Genomic DNA, 27,983 nt, shown 5'->3' on the forward strand with positions numbered 1-27,983 from the left:
GGAGAATAAGGCCTCCCAGCTAAAATTTCATAATAACATAATTCACATAGATGGTAATAAAAATCTTTTATTATTGCTCTAAGAAGAATACTTACATTTTTAAAATATTTATTTCTTTATTTCTGTATTTATTTTGAGATGGCTTCTCCCACTGTCACCCCGGTTGGAGTGCAGTGGCGCAATATTGGCTCAGGGCAACCTCCGCCTCCCGGGTTCAAGTAATTCTCCTGCTTCAGCCACCCAAGTAGCTGGGATTACGGGTGCCCGCCACCACGCCCAGCTATGTTTTTTTATTTTTTATTTTTGTATTTTTAGTAGAGATGGGGTTTCACTATGTTGATCATGCTGGTCTTAAACTCCTGACCTCAGGTGATCCACCCGCCTCTGCCTCCCAAGTAGCTGGGATTACAGGCATGAGTCACCCCACCTGGCTGAATATCTAACTTGTATTGAACATTTGTGATGTGCCAGGGAGCATTTTCTGTGCTTTGCATGTAATATATGTGATTCTCACAATAAGCCAATGAGATAGTCACTATTGCTGTTTTCCAATGATGAGGAAACTGATTTGCAAGAAATATGTCCAAGATTACATAGTTTGTAAGTAGTAGAGGCAGATTTTAAGCTCATGCTCTTAAATATTGTGTAACACTGAATCCCTAAGAATGGAAAGGAAGCAAAAAATAAATACAAAGAACTTGGTCACAAGTTCAGTTGTATATGTGAAGGTGATATGGCTATGACTTCCATCACCTTGTTGAACCTTATGTTTGGTCTGAAAGTCTAATTGGCTAAAGTGAAGGTTTCATCTTTCCTCAGTCTTCTGTAAACACTCCTCCCCAAAGGTAGGGTCTTGGGTGGGAGAGGATGATAATTCCAGCATGCAGAAAGTCACTGCCTGGTAGGAATATACAGAAGGTTGTGATCCTCTGAAAAGCCACCAAAGAAAACAGACATAGGAAAGAATGTGAAGGAAAATAAAAGGTTGATTCTGAGATTTCCTACTATGTAAGTGTGGAAAAAAGGTTAGGTAATTAATAGTAGATGTGCACACACTAAAGGAGGGAGGGAAGAAGGAAGCAAAGAAGAAAGAAGAAAAATGACGCACTTCTGAGATGCCATTTAAAAGTACAGTACTAAAATTCAGAACACATGAATTCAAATCAAGACTCTTTACAATAAAACCAGTGGCCTATATTCTCTTTCCTAAAATAAAAAGTGGTTCTATGTGAAAATGAGAAGTAAAAACCACTCATTGAGTTTAATTTTAAAATAAATATATTGAAATGTGTAAATTTTTATCTTCTTTCTCTTCAAGAGATTTACATCTTATAAGAAATGTGCCCAGTATGAAAAACTACACCTAAACAAATGTTATTGCTGAAAGAAAAAAATCTTCTTTAGCACTGGAACTCAAGTCTCAAAATAAATAATAAGAGGATACTGGAAGCATTATCTCAAAATATTATGAGATCGCTAAAATGCTATTAGTATCTTTAATTTATTTAAATGTAATATAAAATCACAATTATCTTCTCTGATATAAAGCAATGGATTAAACTAAGACCTAAAATTACAGAGATATCCCAGGACTCCAGCTAAGGACAAACGGCAAGGACAGCTCTGTCTTACACTGTCTTTATTAACTTCAGCATACCAACAGAAAAGAATCTGTAAAATCAGGAAAGGAGCTTATAGTCAGAGTGCTTCCTTGTGAATCCACATTTTAAATAAAACTAAAACTTTGCATTTATCAACTTTCTCCTTGGAGACTTGAATGGTATGACTAATTACAAGTTAGCACTTGTTTTTTCAAGAAAGGGTAAAAAAATAGAGCAGAGTGTAAAAGGAACCAAAAATGAATAAATTAAAATGATAAGACATCATAAAGACAACAATTTGTAACTACTTTTATCAATTAAAAAGAAAGTCTAATGGCATCTGGTTGTCAATGCATAGTTGCTTGTAATAAGCAAAACGAAGGGTAAAGCGTTAACTGCTGTTCTTTATCTGGGACTTCACAATATATTTATAAAAGCCAACAGCAAATTCTGAAATGGCAACAAAATTCAGGTTCTACTAATGCGGGTAGCTATCTTGTCTGGTTCATTACTTATTCCCACTGCCAAAATATCTCATATTAGGTGTTCAGTAATCATTTTGTAAAGTTCTCTCATTTATTAAATGCAGTACAAAGCACATGGCAATATCAGTGACACATAACATACACATAACTGAATACTATATTTTAAAAATTGCATCCCACAAAGCAACCAACTATTATAATGTTTGTTATTTAATATGACTTCTTGTGACATTTGCATAGTGTCTATTTCCTTTGTTTCTGTTCTGTTCTTGTCCATACCCAACTCCCAGAAACCAACTCTGGCTTAACTTAGAAAAAAGTGATTTATTGGAAACCTGGCTAGACCACAGAATCACTAAAAAGATCATAGCCCCCAAACAATGGGTTATGTCCCTGTCAGGGACACCGTGATTTCTCACTATCAGGGAACTCTGAACTTCTAGTAAACCCAGTTTTCTTACCCCACATTTCACCAGCCAAAGTCATAATTAGGAAAATGTGGTTAAACTAGTTTAGACCACATTTCTGTTCCCGTGCTGCTAGGCAGAGAGAAATGAAAATATTGATCAATTCTTGCTTTTGTAGTGGATAGCAGGTCCCCTTTCTATATATTTACAGGTTCTCCTTAAATAACAAGAAATTGTCAGATACTGAATAGTTTAAAAAAAGGCAAAAAATGTCCAATTGATCACTCCTTATTCTTAATTTTTCCTTGTTGGCATTTTCTAGATTTTTGTTACTAGCCATATTATCTCTCAATTCACACCTCACCTCTTGCAGGAGCGCAACTACTCCCATCCTTCACTTAGCATGGTTAAGGAAATCTTTATCTCCAACTCTAACACCTATCTGGGTTTCAATCAGTTACTGAACTCCTCAGTTATTATCCCAACGATACTTCAAATCAGCATGTTTACAATGAAAGTCATTACCTGTAGTGTTCTCTTTTCTCTTCCATAAACTTCTTTTTTCTTTATTTTCTAATACTATGCCACTATTACTTCTACTGTTACCAAAATACAAGCATCTCAGAGACTTTTTACATCTTGCTCCCCATTGTATTCCCCATATCTTCTTGGTCACCAAATTCTGCCTTATATATACTCTTCTTACCACCCAAATATGACACTTCCTATTTATTCTTCTTGCCACTGTCCAATTTTAGTTATACCTTGCTTAGATTTTTGTTATAATTTAAATGGTCTTACAATCTTTAGTCTCATACTCCTCCAATCATACATGCGCATTTACTGATTATGATAATTCTGTTTGTTGAGACTTCCAGTGAATGAAATTTAAAATCTAGTGTTCTGGAATCTCAGTCTGCTTTAGAAAGCATAAGCTTGTCCCTTAAGCTTGAGGACACATGGGCATGGCCAATAGTAATTCTCAGTGCCTTCAGAATTAAGAACCAAGCCTTAGATTATGTCATTTTAACACTGGTTTTACTAAGTGTTGTCTTGTATTCATTGGCACAATGTTAACATAGTGTCTGTCTGTCTCTCACTGAATTTATCACACTGTGGATTAATTACATAGTTATGTTAGTTTCTTCTACCAGAATATGGATTCCTTAGACATATCTCTTTTCTCTTTATGTTTCCAGGGCCTATCAGTCAAAGCCCAAAACATAGGAGAAATAAGAAATAAGATGTGTAAAATATTTGCTAAAATGAATGGAAATATTTGAAGTTAAACGTGCTATATCTTGATTAACTGTTTAAGGTTCACATTTTTCCATCACATATAACACACATATTTACTTTCAAAGAGTAAACTGAAAGATGTTTGTGTAAGTAAAAATAATTACTATGCGGGTCGGGCGCGGTGGCTCACGCCTGTAATCCCAGCACTTTGGGAGGCCGAGGCGGGCGGATCACAAGGTCAGGAGATCAAGACCACGGTGAAACCCCGTCTCTACTAAAAATACAAAAAATTAGCCGGGCACGGTTGCCGGCGCCTGTAGTCCCAGCTACTCGGGAGGCTGAGGCAGGAGAATAGCGGGAACCCGGGAGGCGGAGCTTACAGTGAGCGGAGATCGCGCCACTGCCCTCCAGCCAGGGGGACAGAGCGAGACTCCGTCTCAAAAATAATAATAATAAGAAAAATTACTATGCAAAAAATTTTCTTTAATGAAATGTTACAAAGACATCTTTGTTTTTGTTTTAACACTTGAAAAGGACTTTAAAAATGCCAGGACCTCTTCTAAATTTCACACACACACATATACATAAATTTAAACATTTAACCTCATAAGGACGCAAATAAATAGTACTACAATTATATATACTTTACAGATTAGTAACCTGAAGCACAAACACAGAGGATGGGTGACCAGACTAACGTCATTGGTTTGTAAGTGCTAGAGCCAGGGTTCAAAACCAAGCAGTCTACATGTGATTCTACACTCAAACTTTTTTTTAACACCTGGGCCAAATAAACATATACATAGATGTGAAAAATACATCATTAAACTTCATGAGCATTGTTGGGAACTTGCTGTTACACTACATGAATTGTCAAAGTAATTTAAATATGACATATTAATTTCACCATTTATCACAGACCATTAAGAATCAGCATATGATTGTTTTCTTTTTTTCATGAAAGTGAATATGAATGTATTTATGGTAGTCAACTAAAATATATTTGAATCATAAATATGTTTCTTAAAATTGCACATAGAATTAATACTAGGTATACCCTCAAAATTCTGCCTTTGTAATTAAAAAGAGGTGTAATTTCTATTTGCCTGAAGGAATGCAAGGAAAAAATATGAGTTGTTGAAAGATTCCCTGTGTATTACAAAATAAAATTTTGAGAAAAGTTTGTAATTAGGATATTTAAAATTAGGGATTGGAGAACCAAGTGAGAATTCTCAAGATATATGTATCATGACACATTCTTGCCAAAATAATCAGTAAAACTACTCCATTGGTCTGTGGTTGCAGCAGTTACTACTGTTTAACAAAAGAACTGATTCAGCATAGTACTTAAGTCCTTTAAAATTATGTTGTACACTTAAAAGAAGGAAACAACATTTGCTATGGTTGATACTGTAATCACCCATGATAGAAAACTAAGGTAGAAAAACTATAATTTTTCCCTTTGCAATTCATGCTGTTGATAAAGTATGTACAATGGGTACATTAGAGGGGTTGTAGGAAAAATATCTAACTCTTAGTGATTATATCATCAAATTGCCACAGAAATGTCACTTTGACATTTAACTTTCTTGTTTAAATAAACAAAAAACCTTAATAACATATTCACTTGTCATTCTTATAAATATCTTTTTGAAAGTATAACCCAAGGTTGAAAATTATTTTTAACTTATTATATATTATTTATTCAATACTGAGTCCCAAAAAGACGGTCGGCTTAATGCTCAAAATATGTAGGCATTCTAATACCAATCAAGCATTGGGAAAAATATTATGAGTGTATAAAAATGAATGTTTCAATTTCTGATATCATAAGGTATGCCAAGACAATTTCACGTTTATTACACCATACTTATTATAAGGGGATCATTCTCAAGCTCTATTTTAACAGGTTCATACTTTGACTTAGTTGTAATGCCTGATCCCCATAATGTTCTTATCCTCTGTATCTGATTCATTACAAAGCCCTAAAAATTCCTCTCAGAATTTCCCCTGAATATATTTCCTCTCTTACGTTCTTACTGATACATTCTCAGCTGAGGCACCACCATGTTTCTTTGAACTAGTATTGTAATAATATCCTTATTATTTTTCAAACAATTAACTAGATTCATTGGTAGATCATGAATTAATTGTGTGCTCATTGATCGCTAATTTTGAAAGAGTAAAAAAGGATAGAATGGATTATAACAGAAAATGACAGTGTTCCTTGAACATCATTTTAAGAAAATTTGTTGAAGACTTCCATATATGTGTGCATGGTTAGTAGCCACAGTCGGGAAAACAATACGAGGAGTAAATCATGATATAAAATCGATTCTATTACTAATCATCTTTGTGAAAAGATATTAAAAGACACTGCTGTAACCAGCTGCTTGCCACAAGGACTGTCAACTTTATCAATTCTCTGTTTCAGAGATAGTGTTTTGATGTTTACAATGTACATTTAATCATGTTATGAACCTAACCAAACATCTTCATTAATTTCAGTCAAGATTCCGAATTGGATCTTCCACAACTATTCCCTCCCCTACTCAGAATTTTTGTTTTATACATCCTATTGCCTATCTTAGATTCAAATATTATCAGACTCCCTATGTCTTTGTTTATTTGTGTTCCTTTATTTATGTTGATGTCTCTGCCTGAAACTACCTCCCTCCCTAAGACACCCTAGTCTTAAGCCTGAAAAAGTCGTATTTGTTCTTAAAAACCAATGATTAATATCCATTTCAATGCTTTACCTAATTTCCCAGGCCAAATTGATTGTTTCCACTGCTCTGGTGTAAAAGTACTTACTGTTATCTATATTCTACTATGTATTAAACTCTGACATATTTTGTTACTTGTCCAGGGATTGACATCTTTAATAAGTTAGTAAAGCTACACATAATAATAATGAGAGCTTATGTCCTGCCTTTGCCTTATCATCAGTGGCTAGTTCTGTGAGTACCTTTAATAAAGCAATTTGGACATTGTTAGTGTAACAATTTACTTCCTTCATCAGAGTATGATCATCTGAAAAGTCGAAACTTGCTCTTTATATTTGTATCTGAACTTTCTGATAAAGCACTGAATGAAGAAGTGGAGAACAATTATAAGGAAGGTGAAAGTTATAATTACACATAACTGGAAACAATAGGCACTGACAAGTGTATCTGTGTTTGGCTTTGGGGTACATTTTTTTTACCTATGTCTTATTTACAGATAAATATGATAGTTGAAAAATAACAAGTACTTTAAACCAAAAACTGTAGCTGTATTTTGAAAATCTGTGGAAGGATAGATCTACTGACCATTTGCTAATGTCCATTTCATGTCAAAGAGGAATGATAACGATAATATTTCACATTAATAGCAATCATACCATCAACACTAGGTGTTATCATCTTACTTACTGCTATGATCTGAATGTCATCACTTTTTTCCTCCTCTAATATCTTCCTCATTTAGGGTGCCTTCTCTTTCATATACTTTTTTATCTGTTTATTATTATGGTCTTTCCAAGTGTTAATATGTTCATGTTTCTATACTTCTCAGTATTTTTCTCTTCTGTTTATAACAATGACAACAAAACTCAAACAAGCAAAAAAGCAAACCAACATAACAACAAACTCCAGCGGTCCCTCTTGGACTGTAAGATTCCATGCAAATTCTTAACATGATGTAATGATCCTTCATCATTTAAAGTCAGCATGTCTTGGCATTTCCCCTTGAACGTTCATTATGAACCTAACAAGAGGGTGGTCTCAAATTCTGTCTTATCTTTTTTTTTTATTATTATACTTTAAGTTCTAGGGTACACGTGCACAACATGCAGGTTTGTGACATATGTATACATGTGCCATGTTGGTGTGCTGCACCCATTAACTCGTCATTTACTTTAGGTATTTTTCCTAATGCTCTCCCTCCCCCTCCCACACCATGACTGGCCCTGGTGTGTGATGTTCCCCACCCTGTGTCCAAGTGTTCTCATGGTTCAATTCTTACCTATGAGTGAGAACATGCAGTGTTTGGTTTTCTGTCCGTGTGATAGTTTGCTCAGAATGATGGTTTCCAGTTTCATCCATGTCCCTACAAAGGACATGAACTCATCCTATTTGATGGCTGCATAATATTCCATGGTGCGTATGTGCTACATTTTCTTAATCCTTTCTATCATTGATGGACATTTGGGTTGGTTCCAAGTCTTTGCTATTGTGAATAGTCTCATCTTAAGATCATGGAAAGTATTTGTCTGTGTGCTTACAGGTCCCATTGCCTCAGATTCCTCTTCTTCACATTTTGAATAATTATTCAGATGTACAATGATTTAATTTTATTTATAAGACTTTGGAAGACATCATTAACTTGATTTTTGGAAAAGCTGTTTACAGTTTACATTTCCAAATGCATTTTATGGGAATGCCAACATCAATGTAACTTTTCACTGACTAGTAAACATTTTAAAAATCTTTGTTAGACTTATATATGAAAAATTGTTTACAATCTTTGCTTTAGAAAATGGGTGAAAATTTAAAACGTTTTAAAATTTTAGATAGTTTATGGTCATCATTTCCATTTTTAAAAATTTTTACTTGTAGATAAAATAATGTCTGTGTGAGGAGTGACAGAATTAGAAAAAAAGAACTGTACCTCTCATCACAATTTATATTTCATATTTCATGTGTAGTTTTAAGTTAAATTTTAAACATCATAATTAGAACAACATATAAATCATGTTTCTACATATAACACAAATTTTGCATTTAAAATCAATAAACAAAAATCACAATTTAGTTTTATATAAATTATAAAATTTCATAGATCAAAAACATGAACAAGGTATTAAGCAAAACTACTGGAGAAAATGTGTGTAGCAAATATTAGATAAGCAATGTTACTATTCCTAAACTATAAGTCGTTATTTTTTTTAGTAGTAATTTTTTAAAAAATCATTCTAGTGCCCTAGACTTAGCTCTCTATCATGGATTTAGTTGTTCGCTATTTCCTGTTTGAGTTAAGGAAATACATATCCTTTGTGAGATAGAAGGATAAAGCCTTAAGGCCTGATCTTAGTTATTTCTTGCCTGCTGCTAGCTTTTGAATGTGTTTGCTCTTGCTTCTCTAGTTCTTTTAATTGTGATGTTAGGGTGTCAATTTTAGATCTTTCCAGCTTTCTCTTGTGGGCATTTAGTGCTATAAATTTCCCTCTACACACTGCTTTAAATGTGTCCCAGAGATTCTGGTATGTTGTATCTTTGTTCTCATTGGTTTCAAGAACATCTTTATTTCTGCCTTTATTTCGTTACATACCCAGTAGTCATTCAGGAGCAGGTTGTTCAGTTTCCATGTAGTTGAGAGATTTTGATTGATTTTCTTATTCCTGAGTTCTAGTTTGATTGCACTGTGGTCTGAGAGACAGTTTGTTATAATTTCTGCTCTTTTACATTTGCTGAGGAGTGCTTTACTTCCAACCATGTGGTCAATTTTAGAATAGGTGCGATGTGGTGCTGAGAAGTATGTATATTCCATTGATTTGGGGTGGAGAGTTCCGTAGATGTCTATTAGGTCCGCTTGGTGCAGAGTTGAGTTCAATTCCGGGATATCCTTGTTAACTTTCTGTCTCGTTGATCTGTCTAATGTTGACAGTGGGGTGTTGAAGTCTTCCATTATTATTGTATGGGAGTCTAAGTCTCTTTGTAAGTCTCTAAGGACTTGCTTTATGAATCTGGGTGCTCCTATATTGGACACATATATATTTAGGATAGTTAGCTCTTCCTGTTGAATTGATCCCTTTACCATTATGTAATGGCCTTCTTTGTCACTTTTGATCTTTGATGGTTTAAAGTCTGTTTTATCAGAGACTAGGATTGCAACTCCTGCTTTTTTCTGTTCTTCATTTGCTTGGTAGATCTTCCTCCATCCCTTTATTTTGAGCCTATGTGTGACTCTGCATGTGAGATGGGTCTCCTGAATACAGCAAACTGATGGGTCTTGACTCTTTATCCAATTTGCCAGTCTGTGTCTTTTAATTGGATCATTTAGTCCATTTACATTTAAGTTAAATATTGTTATGCATGAACTTGATCCTGTCGTTGTGATATTAGCTGGTTATTTTGCTCGTTAGTTGTTGCAGTTTCTTCCTAGCATTGATGGTCTTTACATTTTGGCATGTTTTTGCAATGGCTGGGACCAGTTGTTCCTTTCCATGTTTAGTGCTTCCTTCAGGATCTCTTGTAGGGCAGGCCTAGTGGTGACAAAATCTCTAAGCATTTGCTTGTCTGTAAAGGATTTTATTTCTCCTTCTAAGATCAGAACAGAACTGAAGGAGATAGAGACACAAAAAACCCTCCAAAAAATCAATGAATCCAGGAGCTGGGTTTTTGAAAAGATCAACAAAATTGATAGACCGCTAGCAAGACTAATAAAGAAGAAAAGAGAGAAGATTCAAATAAATGCAATAAAAAGTGATAAAGGGGATATCACCACTGACCCCACAGAAATACAAACCACCATCAGAGAATACTATAAACACCTCTATGCAAATAAAGTAGAAAACCTAGAAGAAATGGATAATTTCCTGGACACTTACACTCTCCCAAAACTAACCCAGGAAGAAGTTGAATCCCTGAATAGACCAATAGCAGGCTCTGAAATTGAGGCAATAATTAATAGCCTACCAACCAAAAAAAGGCCAGGACCAGATGGATTCACAGCTGAATTCTACCAGAGGTACAAGGAGGAGCTGGTACCATTCCTTCTGAAACAATTCCAATCAGTAGAAAAAGAGAGAATTCTCCCTAACTGATTTTTTTGAAGCCAACATCATCCTGATAGCAAAGCCTGGCAGAGACACACACACAAAAAGAGAATTTTAGACCAATATCCCTGATGAACATCGATGCAAAAATACTCAATAAAATACTGGCAAACCGGATCCAGTACAGCAGCACATCAAAAAGCTTATCCACCATGATCAAGTGGGCTTCATCCCTGGGGTGCAGGCTGGTTCTACATACGCAAATCAATAAACATAATCCAGCATATAAACAGAACCAAAGACAAAAAACACATGATTATCTCAATAGATGCAGAAAAGGCCTTTGACAAAATTCAACAGCCCTTCATGCTGAAAACTCTCAATAAATTTGGTATTGATGGAACGTATCTCAAAATCATAAGAGCTATTTATGACAAACCCACAGCCAATATCATACCGAATGGGCAAAAACTGGAAGCATTCCCTTTGAAAACTGGCACAAGACAGGGATGCCCTCTATCACCACTCCTATTCAACATAGTGTTGGAAGCTCTGCCTAGGGCAATCAGGCAAGAGAAAGAAATAAAGGGTATTCAGTTACAAAAAAAAGAAGTTAAATTGTCCCTGTTTGCAGATGACATGATTGTATATTTAGAAAACCCCATTGTCTCAGCCCAAAATCTCCTTAAGATGATAAGCAACTTCAGCAATGTCTCGGGATACAAAATCAATGTGCAAAAATCACAAGCATTCTTATACACCAGTAACAGACAAACAGAGAGCCAAATCATGAATGAACTTCCATTCACAATAGCTTCAAAGAGAATAAAATACCTAGGAATCTAACTTACAAGGGATGTAAAGGACCTCTTCAAGGAGAACTACAAACCACTGCTCAGTGAAATAAAAGAGGACACAAACAAATGGAAGAACATTCCATGCTCATGGATAGAAAGAATCAATATTGGGAAAATGGCCATACTGCCCAAGGTAATTTATAGATTCAATGCCATCCCCATTAGCTACCAATGAGTTTCTTCACAGAATCGGAAAAAACTACTTTAAAGTTCATATGGAACCAAAAAAGAGCCAGCATTGCCAAGACAATCCTAACCCAAAAGAACAAAGCTGGAGGCATCATGCTACCTGACTTCAAACTATACTACAAGGCTACAGTAACCAAAACAGCATGGTACTGGTACCAAAACAGAGATATAGACCAATGGAACAGAACAGAGCCCTCAGAAATAATACCACACATCTACAGCTATCTGATCTTTCACAAACTTGAGAAAAGCAAGAAATGGGGAAAGGATTCCCTATTTAATAAATGGTGCTGGGAAAATTGGCTAGCCATAAGTAGAAAGCTGAATCTGGATGCTTTCTTTACTCCTTATAAGAAAATTAATTCAAGATGGATTAGAGACTTAAATGTCAGGCCTAAAACCATTAAAATCCTAGAAGAAAACCTAGGTAATACCATTCAGGACATAGGCTTGGGCAAGGACTTCGTGTCTAAAACACCAAAAGCAATGACAACAAAAGCTATAATTGACAAATTGGATCTAATTAAACTAAAGAGCTTCTGCACAGCAAAAGAAACTACTATCAGAGTGAACAGGCAACCTACAGAATGGGAGAAAATTTTTGCAATCTACTCATCTGACAAAGGGCTAATATCCAGAACCTACAAAGAACTCAAACAAATTCACAAGAAAAAAACAAACAACCCCATCAAAAAGTGGGCAAAGGATATGAACAGACATTTCTCAAAAGAAGACATGCCTACCGTCAACAGATACATGAAAAAATGCTTGTCATCACTGGCCATCAGAGAAATGCAAATCAAAACCACAATAAGATACCATCTCATACCAGTTAGAATGACAATCACTAAAAAGTCAGGAAACAACAGGTGCTGGAGAGGATGTGGAGAAATAGGAACATTTTTACACTGTTGGTGAGATTGTTAGCTGGTTCAACCATTGTTTAAAACAGTATGGCAATTTCTCAAGGATCTAGAACTAGAAATACCATATGACCCAGCCATCTCATTACCTGGTATATACCCAAAGGATTATAAATCATGCTGCTATAAAGACACATGCACACGTATGTTTATTGTGGCACTATTCACAATAGCAAAGACTTGGAATCATCCCAAATGTCCATCAATGACAGACTGGATTAAGAAAATATGGCACATATACACCATGGAATACTATGCAGCCATAAAAAAGGATGAATTCGTGTCCTTTGTAGGGACATGGATGCAGCTGGAAGCCATCATTCTCAGCAAACTATCGCAAGAACAGAAAACCAAACACTGCATGTTCTCACTCATAAGTGGGAACTGAACAATGAGATCACTTGGACTCGGGAAGGGGAACATCACACACCGGGGCCTATTATGGGGAGCGGGGAGCGGAGAGGGATGGCATTGGGAGTTATACCTGATGTAAATGAAGAGTTGATGGGTGCTGACGAGTTGATGGGTGCAGCACACCAACATGGCACAAGTATACATATGTAACAAACCTGCACGTTGTGCACATGTACCATAGAACTTGAAGTATAATAAAAAAATAAAAAAAATTAAAAAAAGCCTTAAGGCCATTCATTGTGAACATGTAGAAAAGGAAAAGATATTTTTTCTGTTCCAGAAAAGTCTATTTTCTTATAAAAGAGTTAGCATTCAAAGAAGGTCAAGAAGGTGATTTAAAGCTTGTTGTAAATTATCCACCAGTGGAGAATAAAGAATTGATTGAGTTATAAAAACGCATTGTACCAGCATTGTACCAGGGAAAGTTTGTCTTCTTATTCATATCAGACAATGATAATTTGCATCTCTAGTCATCAGGCTTCCCTTTTAGCCATGGCTGTTAGAAAATGCAATGCCAATTTTAAGTTTTACCTATGACAATGAACTTAAACAAGACGTCCTTTAGCATCACTTATTATCAGTTTCATTTTACAGTTTGTGCTTTTCTTTACTATGTTCTCATCTGATAAGTGAGAAAATCACTCTGCTGTTAACAGGCCTATTATTATTGACCTCACTGAACAATGAAAATACTGATGGTTTTCTAATATTACACTTATAGTAATTAATAGGAACCCAGGTTTTCTGATTCCTAATCTTTAGAACATTTCACTATACCACTCTTCATAGTTCTGTATTTTCTTGTAAAGTTTTAAATTATCTTTATATATGCTTTATCTTATGTACTAATGTTGAAATTCAGTGTGTTAAAAACTCTGGCAGCAGATACAAACCAAAATTTCCTCAACTCCTACATTAATTTTCTCATTCATTTATCCATTCAATAAATACATTATATATACCTCAATGTATCAGGTTTTTCTTGGCAGTTATATTCTTTTTTTAAAAAAAGTATTCACTCTTTATTTTTTGTTTATAATTGACACATCATAATCCTATATATTTACAGGGTGCAGTGTGATGTTTTAATGCATGTGTAGGTTATAAAACAATCAAATCAAAGTAATTACCATATTCATCACTTTAAACATTTTTTTTCATTTCTTTCTGGTGATAACATTCAAAAATTTTTCTTGTACCTATCTTGAAATATACAATACATTGTAACTTTCTATAGTCATACTACTGTGTAATAGACATCATAATTTATCCTTTTTGTCTGATAGGATTTAGCTGTCTCCCAACTCAAATCTCATCTTGAATTGTAGTTCTCATAACCCTCAGGTGTCATGAGAGGAACCAGATAGAGATAGTTGATTCATGGAGGGAGTTTCCTCCATCCTGTTCTTGTGATAGTGAGTGACTTCTCAAGAGATCTGATGGTTTTATAAGGGGCTTCCCTCTTTGCTGGGCACTCATTATTTCCTGCCACCCTGTGAAGAGGTGCTTTCCACCATTACTGTAAGTTTCCTGAGGCCTGCCAACCATATGGAATTGTGAGTCAAGACTCTTTTCTTTATAAATTACCCAGTCTTTGGTATTTACTTATTAGCAAAGCGAGAATGGACTAAACTGTCTAACTGTAATTTTGTACCTGTTGACCAACCTCAGTATACCAATCTTGGTGCTAGGTCCTAAAGATATAGGCTAAAAAAAGTCAGACATAGTGGGAGCTCCAACGTGCCTAAGGCATATTGTTTAGGCCAGCACATCTCAAACCTTAATGCACATAAGAATCACCTGGGCACTGTAATCAAATGCACATGCTGACTCAGCAGACCAGGTGCAAGTTTTGATATTCTGTAGTTCTAACAAGCTTCCAGGTGATAATGCTGGTCATCTAAGACCACACTTTGAGTAGCAAGGATTTACTTACATAAATACATACACATTTAAGTGGCTCTCTCAATTGATATCTTATTGCTGTTTTTGATTTTAAGGAGAAAATATGTACCAAGAAGAAATTAGGAGGAAAGCAGTCAAGGAGAGCAAAAGTTGCAGGAAAGGGACTGAAGATGTTGGTTAAGAAATTAAAAAGGAGTAAATAGAAGATAGTGATTTAATCTAGAGGGAAGATGAGAAGACAGAATGGAGAAAAGGTAAGCAGAAAGAAATAAGTAAATAAAGAAACTTAAGTTAGAAATTCCAACTAATTAGCCAAAAGTGGCAAAAGAAAGTGTTTTGTAGCTCTTAATTGATTTCTGACTAACTGTCTCTAGAAAGACTCACTACCTCTAGCATCTTTGTTTAAACAAAGTAAGGAGTGGTGTTTCATGGTTAAAGAATATTAGGTGCCAATTGCAATTGTTAATCATTGCCTCCCTCAGAGTCCACCACGTAACACCAAAGACAGTGCAGGGCCAGATTTTCTTGTTACCAAGGGGAAACAAGGTTTCTTTTCTGTGAGGAACCAGTACTGAAGTGCTGCTTGAGAGTTTCTACAATCCACAGCTAGCCCAGAGAAAGGAAAGAATTTACCACCACTTTTCCAACAAAGGTGGGGAAAGAGGAGACTAGGAGCGATGAAATGAGACTTTGCTCTTTGTCATCACTCAAAATCACTATTAGGAAATATATGAATATTTTTATTGAAAACCACTGTTGTGAATTTATTGAGTATAGCTAATACAAATATTAGAATATGCTTTTTTGTAGATACTCATGAGAGTAGATTATGTAAAAACTTGAAAGATAACTAGAGAAAAAATTTAAAAGCACTTTAAAGATTGCTTTGCAAAATTCAAAACAATTTTCACAACCAACAAATTAAATTCCTTAATGTAAGATAGGCACTATTACATTAATTTCAAAACTACTCAAAGAGAAAGAACCTAAGAAAAGTTTCAAAAGACAATTTATACAGATTGTATGAGGGAATCTTTCTAAACTTGTGTTCCTTTACCTATGGTGATATATAAATGATATGTGTAATCTTTCAAACTCTCAATTCTTGAAATTTTACAGCACACTTTTCGATAAATAAGTATACATGGTGGGGGTAAACTTGAGGCAAGGATTTTGTAGGACACCATCATGGCTCACTGTAGCCTCAACCTCCTGGGGTCAAGTGGTCCTCTCACCTCAGTCTCCCGAGTAGCTGAGACTACAGGCACATACCACTACACCTGGCTAATTTTTAAATTTTTTGTAGAGATGGAGTTTCATCATGTTGCCAAGGCTGTTCTCAAACTCCTGGAATCAAGCAGTCTTCCCACCTAGGCCTCACAAAGTGCTGGGATAACAGGTATGAGCCATTGTGCCCAGCTTCTATCTGTTATCTCTGTTTATCGTCTATCTATCTCTATGTTTATATGGTATTTAGCACATTAGACAATCCAAGTGCAAAATTAAAAAAATATATATCAATTGGACAATTTTTCTAATGCTTACCAGTTTTTATTTAACTTAATAAAGATTCTACTCATCATTATTCCACTTTTTGTGGCATTAAAAAGGGTTATTTAAGTTAAATTCCGCTCAGATATGGTAATAGACTATCCCATGAACTGTATGTAAAATCTCAAAGTGGGTCAAAGTATTCTACAGTACAGGTATGGTAGAAACGGCCATGGTTTTAGTCAGTTGAATATTTTTCAGCCCCTTATGATGATGACTGAGTCTGTTAATAGTTAATCATATAAGATATGTAGATGTTGGCGGTGTTCTGGTTGGTGTGTAGCAGAATGTCAGACAGCTTATGGCACTTAACTAAAACTTTAAAGTTACTAATGATTTCTTCTTAAAATTTATTATGTGTGATATCTAAAGATTAGTAACCTAATTAGTTATCCTGAAATATCTCAAAGACTTCAGATAAAGTTCTGAGTGGGAACACTTCATTCAGCATTGGAAGCATACCTTAACTTCTCTTTCAAACATTCTATTAGTCCTCTGCATTATTGGAAATAATAAACCTGGCCATAGTCAAATATTTTAAATGTATTATGTGTCTTTGGAGATTCTGAATTGTAGTGATTATTCCTCACCCCACACGGCACCAGCTGTCCTTTAAGAATGAATGTATAAAAAATAAAATAAAAAAGAAACACTCTCCAGTGTACCTAAGATAATATTTTCAAAACATTTTTTAAAGATTCCGATCGAAAATCTTTCAATGTGGTGCTTTTAGAGATAATATTCTACTGCTAAACGTATGTTTAACAGATGCTTGTGTTTGACTTTGTCCCCTATTAAGGTGTAGTCATTTACAAATGTTTTGATGCATTCATTGTATTGGTAGCTGGACATCTTCTGTGGTGTATAACCAGATAGGATAAATGTAATACTCTTGAACAACATAACATAAGAAATCTCATTGCTGTTATAGTTTCTCTAGAGTTGATTTTTTGCTCTTGACTTTGTATAATAGATTTTGTTTTACATTCTTATTTATATCACTTTGTTGTAAAATTCTAGATCCTTTGAATTGGAATACTCATAATATGAGTATCTTGCAAGATAATGTAGCTAATTTCATAACTTTTTAGGAGGTTTTGTTTTGTATTAAGGATGACCTCTGGAAGAACGTATTTAACATGTTAATTAATACCTTAAAAGTCCCCTGAAATTAATAGATAAAATAAATGGGAAAAGTCCTCATGGCAAAAAACAGAAAGAATGAATGCAGATGTTCATTTCTGTAATTGGGCACTGTTCATAACTGGCTCTTGGTTGGTACTCATGAAATGTTATTGTATAGATAAAATAATGTAACAAGTGTTAGTTCCTTTGATAAAATAAACTTAATGTTTATCTTTTAGAAGGTAATTTTCTCTTTAAATGTTTACAAGAAAAATATACAACCAATGTATTTCAGTTGATAGACTTTTCATTAAAATGGACTCTGGTTGAGACAAATTTTAGGGAACTAGTTCTACAGGTTCCTAAATTTGCTAATGTTAAAAGCAGTAGTATCAAGTAGTGTTTTAGTGTTTTACAATTTTAAAATCACGTATAGTTTACCTTCTTCTGCACACATCATTACTATTGATATTAGAAGTGTAGCATTAGTCAACTGATTATTTGGAATTTTTCTCTTATTAGGTTATTAAAACAAATATATAAAGCCTAAAACTATACTCCTCTGTACTTAACAATACCAGAAATACAGATGTTATTTGAAGGATAAAATAAATTATCCCAGAGATGAAAAAGAGAATATGAGAGATTGAATTATATATGTAAATGAACATTCTTTTGTACAGAATCCCATAGGGGAAAATCATCATTTTCTGTAGTTTTAAGATAGCGCATTGAGGGTATTCAGAATTCCTATCAATCTTTGAAGAGATAGGTCTAAGGAATAATATCAAAACAATATTTTCTCTTATGCTCCCATTTGCTTGTTTTCTCAAACAGGTGAGAAATGGTATATTTTAAATGGCACATCAATGCCCAACCAAATTTGTCAAAATTTTGCTTGTCTATAATCATATGATTAAATCTTAATATTACGAGGATGTTATCATTTTTTACAAACCTTTCTTATGAGAGGGGACTGTAGGACAAGAAGATATCTTTAACCTAGTCAATGACTGGCTTCCTTTGTTTTTCTATCTTAGCCAATCTTCTTTCCTTGAAGAAATGGCATTTGCTATTTAAGGAATCTTGTAAAAACACTAGGTGTTTTTAGGGTTTCACATACAAAAACATTGATTGCAGTGTATTTAAAATTCTTACGTAAATTTTGGTTTTAGACATTTTTGTTAAGAAATAAGAATTTTACTCTTATGATTATTTTTCTGTTATTTAGGTATATATGTACATGAGACCTAAATTTTAGAAATTAGTTCAATGTTGAGTCACTCAGTAGGCAATGAAAATTGAGTTTTAATTTATTTTCCTATTTTTATCTGTTTTTTTTTTTTTTTTTTTTTTTTTAACTTTAAGCATCATGTAATGATATTGACCAGGACTCCCTTTTTTTGAAATACCCCACTAAAACCATTATTTAACCTAATTGATTAATTAATGATACAAACCTCCACTAAGAGACTATCTTGGTTTATAAAGTTAGAGGTCAACTTGAGTATAATACCTGGGTAAATCTTAGCCTTAAGGAGTTACTGCACTAATTAGTGACCACTGCAAGTAGACCAGGTATAATTTATCTCTCCCTCTCTCTTTCAACAAACTTACTATGTTAAAGGAAAAGTAAGAAACAAAAAACTGGAAACACAGACTATAAAACCAACCATCCAACGAATCAATTGGGTCTACAGCTACGCAGATACATACACATCTCCAGCATAATAAAAAATTCTAGAGATCCTAAAAATTATTACTAAAATTTTGTAATAATTTTAACCAGTTCAATGTGGCTAGGAAACTATTTCAAGGAAGAATAATGAGGATTGATTAAATTTGAAGCAAAAATTCTCCGTACCTTCTATGGTAGAGGAGACACATTTGTAGTAACAAAGGGCTACACACACACTTGGGGAAGGAAATGTATTTGTTACACAAATAATGAGTCAGAAGGCAGCAAGAGGAACAAGAGTTGTAAGGAAGAATGGAAGTCTGGTATGACAACAGGTCATTGAAGATCTTGTGTCCACAATGAAGTGACTGGTTTGTTTATGTTCATAAGTCAGATTAGAATTTTGTATTTTCAAGGGTTATTATAAATCTAAGAATGTTAAGAGGTAGCATGATATGACCTTCAAAATAGAAAATAGATATCATACTAAGGGAAAAGGTAGTACCAGAAGAAATAATCCAAAATCTATCGGTTGAACACTTACACGTGATTTTGGAGAGCTTCTATTATTAAAATTATTACCAAAATAGTCTCCGATTTTTGTTTCATATACTCTATATTTAAATTACTTACGGTCACACTCTCCAGCTATCAATTACAAATTGGCATTTGTGAGCTGAAATTAACTTCTGTCTTTGGGAAAACTGGTTGGCATTGGATTCTGTTTTACTCTTCCTTCTTTACTATGCCTCAAATAATGACTTGATTTCAGATATTCAGATCACTATTAATGAACCTTTGAAAAGGATCTAACTTACAGGGAGTTTAAGCGCTGGGACAGTTTGGTTCATCATTAATATTGCCAGATATAGCACCTCATTTTTCGGCTTGATGGTTTGAAGAATATATTCTTAGGAGTGGCCTAATAAATAAAATGAGAAAAATGAGGTTGCATGCCTCTTGGCAAGTAGTGACAATCTTTATTCAGAAGTGACAAAGTTATTTATTTATTTTTTAATGGAGTTTCACTCTTGTTACCTAGGCTGGAGTACAAGGGTGCAAGGGAGTGATCTCTGATCGTAGCATCAGTCTCCCGGGTTCAAAAGATTCTCCTACCTCAGCCTCCCAAGTAGCTAGGATTACAGGCATGCACCAACACACCTAGCTAATTTTGTATTTTTAGAAGAGATGTGATTTCTCCATGTTGGTCAGGCTGAGGTTGGTCTCGAACTCCGGACCTCAGGTGATCCACCTACCTCAGCCTCCCAAAGTGCTGGGATTACAGACATGAGCCATTGTGCTGGGCTGCAAAGTTTTTATTCCCAGGCATTACTTTTGCTCATTTTTTGTTCGTAATGATGACTCTTAAGTGCTAATTGAACTTTGATACAAACACCAACTACTTAATAATGACCAACTATCAGTGTTTTGCTTATTGCTTCCTACAATAAAGGAATATATTTTTCAGCTCATAGGTACTGAGAAAACTTTTCAAATATCTCCACAATTAAACACTGTAGAATACAGTAAGTGATCACATACAATTTCATAATAAAATGATAAAATTAAACTCAAGCGAATGAATTTCTCAGCTAGCTATTAAGTAACAAAAGATTTTTCTGTAGATATTGTTTCTAAAATGTAGATACATTCGAAAATGTTCATTAGAAAATCTGATTTTTTTGTGGTAAATCAGAAATTTTGTTGTAGAATATTGTAGATTAGATTATGTGGTAAGCAGTGCCACATGTATTGCTTGGTGAGATGGTGAGGCAAAATGCAAACAACAGATGCCAAATCTGTAATCCCTTACTCCGCGAAAGACAGTATAGCCCTAGCAAATAATTCAATCTACAACATTCTAACCTCTATTTTTGGAAAGTAGTAAAAACATAGAAAAAATAAAAAATGATCACGGTGATAATTTCTGTGCCTTCATTAAGATGCTTATCTTTACCTTTCTATACTTCTTGATAAGTCTGGAATACAATTATGAACTTGAATTGGTCACTATTTAGTTCTTATTAAATAGTTTTTTTAAAATAATCATAGCTGCTAAAAATATCAAGAGACTCCTAAACTCCTAGTTCTAAGTGTACTCTGCTATTTACTAATTTTCAAGCACAAATCAGTAAGTTCTATGGCTATTCAACTCATTTCTGCATTGCAAGTTTATAGAGAAAGGTTTAGAATTTTTTCTTGAAAATTAAACTCATAAATTTTGAATTTATATAGCCCAATAGATTTGCCCTCAAGTTTATTATCATCTTTAAATAAAATATAAAGGAATGTTTTATCTTTAAAGAAATAATAGAGATGTTGTATCTTTAAAGGAATAATATAATAGAGATGACGATAATTTAGAAAAACAAAACTAGTTACAAAAATATTTCAGATGTGCACATGTAAAGTAGCCTCTACCCTACAACATTTCTCTAGGTTGTAAGACACTGAGTTTATGTAAATTCAACTTCATGCCAATTGTTTCATAAGATACATTCTATACATTTGGAATTATAACTATATACTGTAAGTTTAGAACTATGCTAATATGAGAAAATGAAGAGGCACTCAAAGCAGAGATCCTCATGTTTTGCTTGGTGAGATGGTGGGCTAAAAGGCAAGCAACAGATGCCCAATATATATTACTCTATGAAAGACAGAGTAAGATAGCTTCTGCATTTACTGTAGGAAGAATTTGCATCCTGCTCTGAAACTTGGTCGCCTAAGGTTTTAGAGGAGATGATGACTAGATGAGCTGTAGTTTTGGATGAGATGATGTGACAGCCACTCATCCCAGACAACCAAGTACATTATTATGGTAATACTGAAGATTATATAAGGGATTATCATTCATGCAAGGTGGAATGGATGATGGAAGACCTTGATAGAACACTTTTCTCGCTCCTCTCCCTCCCTCTCTCCTTTACTTCCTTCCTCCTTCCCTCCCTTACTTCCTTTCTTTCTTACTACATGCCTTCTCACTTACCTCTAGCAAATATTTATGGAATATATAAATATGTCAGACTCTTCGCCAGGGTCTGAGATTAAAAAATGATTAAATGCAGGCAAAACTGGTCTTGCAAATATTCTAGTTGAAAAGATAAACAATAAAGAAATAAACATACAATGCAAAAATAAATACATAAATGGAAGGGTAAAGAGATAGTGAGAAAGATGGTGATAGTGGTAGGGAGTGTTTCTGATATTACAGTCAGGGAAGACTTGCAGAGGATATTCTGTACAAGCATAGACCCTCATCCTTTCCCCCAAATGGGGGGTAAAACCACCCATAGGTATGTGGGAAAGAGGGTTTCAGGGAAAATGACTGGCAGGAACATCGTCTGTCCCTGAAGCTTCAGATTACCTCATTTATTGTTACTGGCAAGATATTAGTACTTTATAGAGTGTGGTAAGAAGCTGTTTCATGATAAAGAGTGACTTTGGCTTTGGGGACAGGAAGCAAGAATGCAACCAGACACATCAGTTAGGGAACTATTGGAGAATTCTAATCAAGAGATGATGTTGGCTTTTACCAGGGTGACAGCAGTGGACGTTATGATAAATCATTTGACTCCTGATATATTTTGAAGGTAATATCTATAGAATTTGCTGATTAATTGGTGATATAATGCTAAGAAGAAAAAGGGGTCAAGGCACTTTTATACTAATTTCAATTTTTCTCATTCATATTTACCATACAATAATTAAATATGATATTTGTATGTGCCTGTGGGTGTGTATATGAATCTGACACTCTAAGACTTAGTTATGTGAGTTAGATATACATAAAACACATATATCTACATTCACTAAACTTCTACCTTATAGTGAATTAAGTGTCAACTCCCCATATATATGCTTTTCAAAGATGCAGATTCTTGCTCCACTCTAAAATTTCTGATTTTGTATGCAGGTAAGACTCATGTAGGAAAGTCACCAACAATGGGAGGTAGACTGAAGTAGGTTGTAGATTTACAGAAATGCGTTTGAAAAATCCACGGTGATGTTCCAAATTCAAAAATATAAATTAAAACTACAGCAAGCCTGTCTTGTTTTTTAAGTTTATCAACTCTGTTTGAATTGTCAAAGAACTCTTGTATTACAAAGTATAGAGATAAGTCTACTTTGAATTGAGAAAGTTAGTATTTTGTGTGGCGTATATTCTTATATAATACCTCTCATTTTAGTTCATCTGAGGTCATCTGTTCTCTGGGAAGAGAAAGCGCCTGGAAACTACCAATAAGAGAAAATTCTAGTTTGTTAACTATTTCAACATTATTCTCAAAGCTTTAAAAGAATTTTTTTCACACTAGTTAATATTACTAGTTATCTAGGCAAGGAATTTTACCTTTTAAAGTTTGGATGTATATATATTTTATAATACTCATGAAATTTGAAAGAAAGTAAAGCACACATTGCATGCAGAAAAAGTATAAGGTCAAAATACAACTGTTGACTCCATGAGGTTCTCACTTGATATAGTTTAGCTGGGTCCCCACCCAAATCTCATCTTGAATAGTATTCCCATAATTCCCATGTATTGTTGGAGGGTCCTGGTGGTAGATAATTTGAATCATGGGGATGGCTTCACCCACAATGTTCTCATGGTAGTGAGCAAGTCTCATGAGATCTGATGGTTTTATCAGGGGTTTCCGCTTTTGCATCTTCCCCAGTTTTTCTTGCCACCATCATGTAAGAAGGGCCTTTTACCTCCACCTCCCGCCATGATTCTGAGGTCTCTCCAGCCATGTGGAATTGTAAGTCCAATTAGACCTCTTTTTCTTCCCAGTCTCGGGTATGTCTTTATCAGCAGCATGAATACAAACTAATACAGTAAATTAGTACCAGTAGAGTGAGGTGTTTCTGAAAAAAATACCCCAAAATGTGAAAGCTACTTTGGAACTGTGTAACAGGCAGAGGTTGGAACAGTCTGGAGGGCTCAGAACAAGACAGGAAAATGTGGGAAAGTTTGAAACTTCCTAGAGACTGTGGAATGGCATTGACCAAAAGCCTGATAGCAATATGGATAATAAGGTCCAGGCTGAGGTGGTCTCAGATGGAGATGAGGAACTTGTTGGGAACTGGAGCAAAGGTGACTCTTTTTATGTTTTAGCAAAAAGACTGGTGGCATTTTGCCCCTGCCCTAGAGATTCGTGGAGCTTTGAACTTGAGAGAAATGATTTAGGGTATCTGGCAGAAGAAATTTCTAAGCAGTAAAGCATTCAAGAGGTGACTTGGGTGGTGTTAAAGGCACTCAGTTTTATAAGGGAAACTGAATAAAATAAAAGTTTGGAAAATTTGCAGCCTGACAATGTGATGGAAAAGAAAAACCCATTTTCTGGGGAGAAATTCAAGCTGGTTGCAGAGTTTTTCATAAGTAATGAGGAGCCGAATGTTAATCCCTAAGACAATGGGGAAAATGTCTCCAAGGCATGTCAGAGGTCTTCACAGCAGCCCCTCCCATCACAGACCTGGAGACCTAGGAGAAAATGGTATCATGGGCTGGGCCTAGGATCCCTGTATGCAGCCTAGGGACTTGGTGCACTGCATCCCAGCTGCTCCAGCCATGGCTGAAAGGGGCCAATGTAGAGCTCAGGCTGTGGCTTCAGAGGGTGTAAGCTCCAAGCCTTTGCAGCTCCCGTTTGGTGTTGAGCCTGTGAATGCACAGAACTGAAGAATTCGGGTTTGGGAACCTGGGCCTAGATTTCTGAAAATGTATGGAAATGCCTAGATGCCTAGGCAGAAGTTTGCTGCAAGGGTGGGGTGCTCATAGATAACCTCTGCAAGGGCAGTGTGAAAGGGAAATGTGAGGTTGGAGCACCCCCCTACACAATCCCTACTGGGGCACTGCCTAGCAGAGCTGTGAGAAGAGGGCCACCATCCTTCAGACCCCAGAATGGTAGATCCACAGACAGCTTGCACCCTTTGCCTGGAAAAACTGCACTCAATGCTAGCACGTGAAAGAAACTAGATGGGAAGGTATATCCTGCAAAGTCACAGGGACTGAGCTGCCCAAGACCATGGGAAACCCTCTCTTGCATCAGCGTGACCTAGACGTGAGACCTGGCATCAAAAGAGATCATTTTGGAGCTTTAAAATTTGACTGCCCCACTGGATTTTGGACTGGCATGGGCCCTGTAACCTTTTTGCTTTGGCCAATTTCTCCCATTTAGAATGGCTGTATTTACCCAATAACTGTACTCCCATCGTATCTAGGAACTAGCTTGCTTTTGATTTTACAGGCTCATAGGCATAAGGGACTTGCCTTGTCTCAGATGGAACTTTGGACTGTGGACTTTTGGGTTAATTCTGAAATGAGTCAAGACTTTGAGGGACTGTTGGGAAGGCATGATTGGTTTTGAAATGTGAGGACATGAGATTTGGAGGGACTGGGGTGGAATGATATGGTTTGGCTGTGTCCCCACCTAAATCTCATCTCAAATTGTACTCCCATAATCCCCATGTATTGTAGGAGAGACTGGTGGGAGATAATTTGAATAATGGGGACAGTTTTCCCCATACTGTTCTCATGGTAGTGAACAAGTCTTACGAGATCTGATGGATTTATCATGGGTTTCTGCTTTTGCATCTCCCTCATTTTCTCTTGCTGCTGCCATGTAAGAAGTGCCTTTTACCTCCCACCATGATTCTGAAGCCTCCCAGCCATGTGGAACTGTAAGTCCAATTCAACCTCTTTTTCTTCCCAGTCTCAGGTATGCCCTCATAAACAGCATGAAAACGGACCACTTAAGGAAGTGCTAATGATATTCTGCTAGAAAAGTAGATCTGTTGATTGACAATAGAGGACAAGAAACTGAGAACAGACATTCAAATTCATCTGATAGTTAGTAATAAGGTAGATAAAGAATCTAGGAGTCACAGAATATGGGGTAAAAACAGTTAAACCAGTTTACTGAACATCACTGGAGTTGGGTTACTATAGGAATGATCAAAGAATATTCCAAATTGAAGTTGGAGTGCATTAGTATACGGCAGATTATAGGGTTTTAAATCTAAAAAGTAGGCATGAAATTACGTGCCTAAAACATAAAAGGAAGAGAAAGTATATGTACAATATCAAGTTCTAGGCATTTTGCTGAAGTAGCACCAGAGTAGCTTAGTAGTGATCTAAATGTCCAGTAGTCCATAGTAGAATTGTGAAAGCAATATTATCAAGTGGCCAGTTGTTGCTTGGCCAGTAAAAGAGAAAATAGTCTTCAATTTTAGAATAAGAGGGGTGGACAGAAAGATTTTTTGAGATCAGAATTTTATTCACAGGTTGACCACATCCCAGAAATCTGGAAACCTATAGGCTTGCCATAGCCAATTACAGGGAAGTGAGATATAGTGCAGGCTGTATAACTTCTAGAAATTGAAGGCAGGAAAAGTGAAAATGAAAGGTGGTAGTATAAAGCAAGGTTGGTCACCAGCCACTCTTAAGACAGAGAAAGAGTGTAGGAACCTACTTATTGGACACACAATTCCACATGAGATAAGAACTCAGTAGTTTAGGAATTGGAATAATGCAAAATCCCAGTCAATAGAAACTGGAGTAACAAAGCCAGATCAGGAAGCAATAAGGAAATGACGTAAACTTTGGGGATTACTGTCATCAGGCCTCTAACATTACCCACATGTAAAAGCAGTCTTCATTTCAGAGTCACAGCTGGGGCTAAATCTAACAACTTGGCCCCCAGTGTCAAAGTTTAGAGGGATGCAGAAATAAGAAGTCATTTAGACTCTACTTTCCTTCAGTATTATCACCTTTCAAAATTCCCTATTGTGATTGCTGAAATCCTTACATTGCAACAATTTTGATTATGCCTTGACATCGTTACTTCTTTATTTTACCTACCTTATGATTTAGTCACATCAGAAATTCTAGAGGCCTTACATTTTTTCACAGCTATACTTTGCATAGACTTCAACATTTGAAGCTCCTGATTTCCACTTCCATTGCCATTCCCTCATCAAATTTTTTACATCCTCTTTCTATACAATTGTCTTTGTTTATATCTACTTGTTCACAAGGTTTCTCTCATAGTCTAATTAGTGTAAGAGTTCAAGTTTTAAAAGGCTAAATTGATTTCACATTAATCTCTGACCCTGTACCCAAGAGAGAAAAGGAAAGATAATAAGGAAAAATGTTTGCAGTTTTATTTGCTGTTACGCATTTTCTTCACTTGATAATGCTTGGGTGTGATTTTTCATGACTTTTTTTTTTTAAAGTAGTTGCCTATTTATGATTTAATACATACATAATTAGTTATCTTTCCTTTTAAGACTTTATTTCAAAAATATTCAAAAAATATTCAAAATATTCAAAAATAATATATTCCAGCATATCTTCAAGAGACTGTGTTTTTCAACATGTCAACTCAGCATACTTTTCTTCCATCTTTAAATTGTACTATTTCATATTTCAATATCCATGTTTCATTCATTTAGCTAATTTTTCTAAGGAACGAAAACAATCCAAAAAAACTGTACAGATATAAAAATTGACCATTAAAAACTGCTTACATTTATGATGTGATTATAATTCCATTTCTACTGTTGAGTTTTTTCAGTTAATAGATTAATCAAACACACAATTCATCAAATGTCTTTTAACCATTAATGAAAAACAAACATGCATGCTTAATTATGTAAGAAAACCATAAAACTCAAACATACTAACATACACAAATATCACATATAAAGAGAAATTAAAGAAATATGGCTCAGGATATCAAATATAAACTTGTTAAACTATGTTCTTACTATCTCTTAGATAATTATTAATAAAAAGTAACATTAACATAAATCTATTACATCATTCCATAGTAATATTGATAATCTTTATACAC

At 35.1% G+C, this 27,983-nt stretch overlaps 1 protein-coding gene across 5 annotated transcripts in view; it reads right to left on the minus strand.

Annotated features, from left to right (window-relative positions):
- Positions 1-27,983, minus strand: part of ST8SIA4 (ST8 alpha-N-acetyl-neuraminide alpha-2,8-sialyltransferase 4) — a 101,484-nt gene that overhangs the window by 55,689 nt on the left and 17,812 nt on the right. Inside the window, exon 4 of one of the 5 annotated variants that reach the window (XM_073995153.1) lies at positions 7,638-9,976. The exons of 3 other annotated variants lie outside the window; for them this stretch is intronic. In XM_073995153.1, coding sequence (XP_073851254.1) covers positions 9,889-9,976 — 88 coding nt within the window. In that variant the 3' untranslated portion in view covers positions 7,638-9,888. Of the gene's footprint in view, positions 1-7,637; positions 9,977-18,777; positions 27,619-27,983 lie in introns of those variants that run through there. One more of the 5 variants, XM_073995154.1, reaches the window with a different exon arrangement.

Source organism: Macaca fascicularis, chromosome 6 (genome assembly GCF_037993035.2).
Source record: "Macaca fascicularis isolate 582-1 chromosome 6, T2T-MFA8v1.1".
Lineage (NCBI taxonomy): Eukaryota > Metazoa > Chordata > Mammalia > Primates > Cercopithecidae > Macaca > Macaca fascicularis.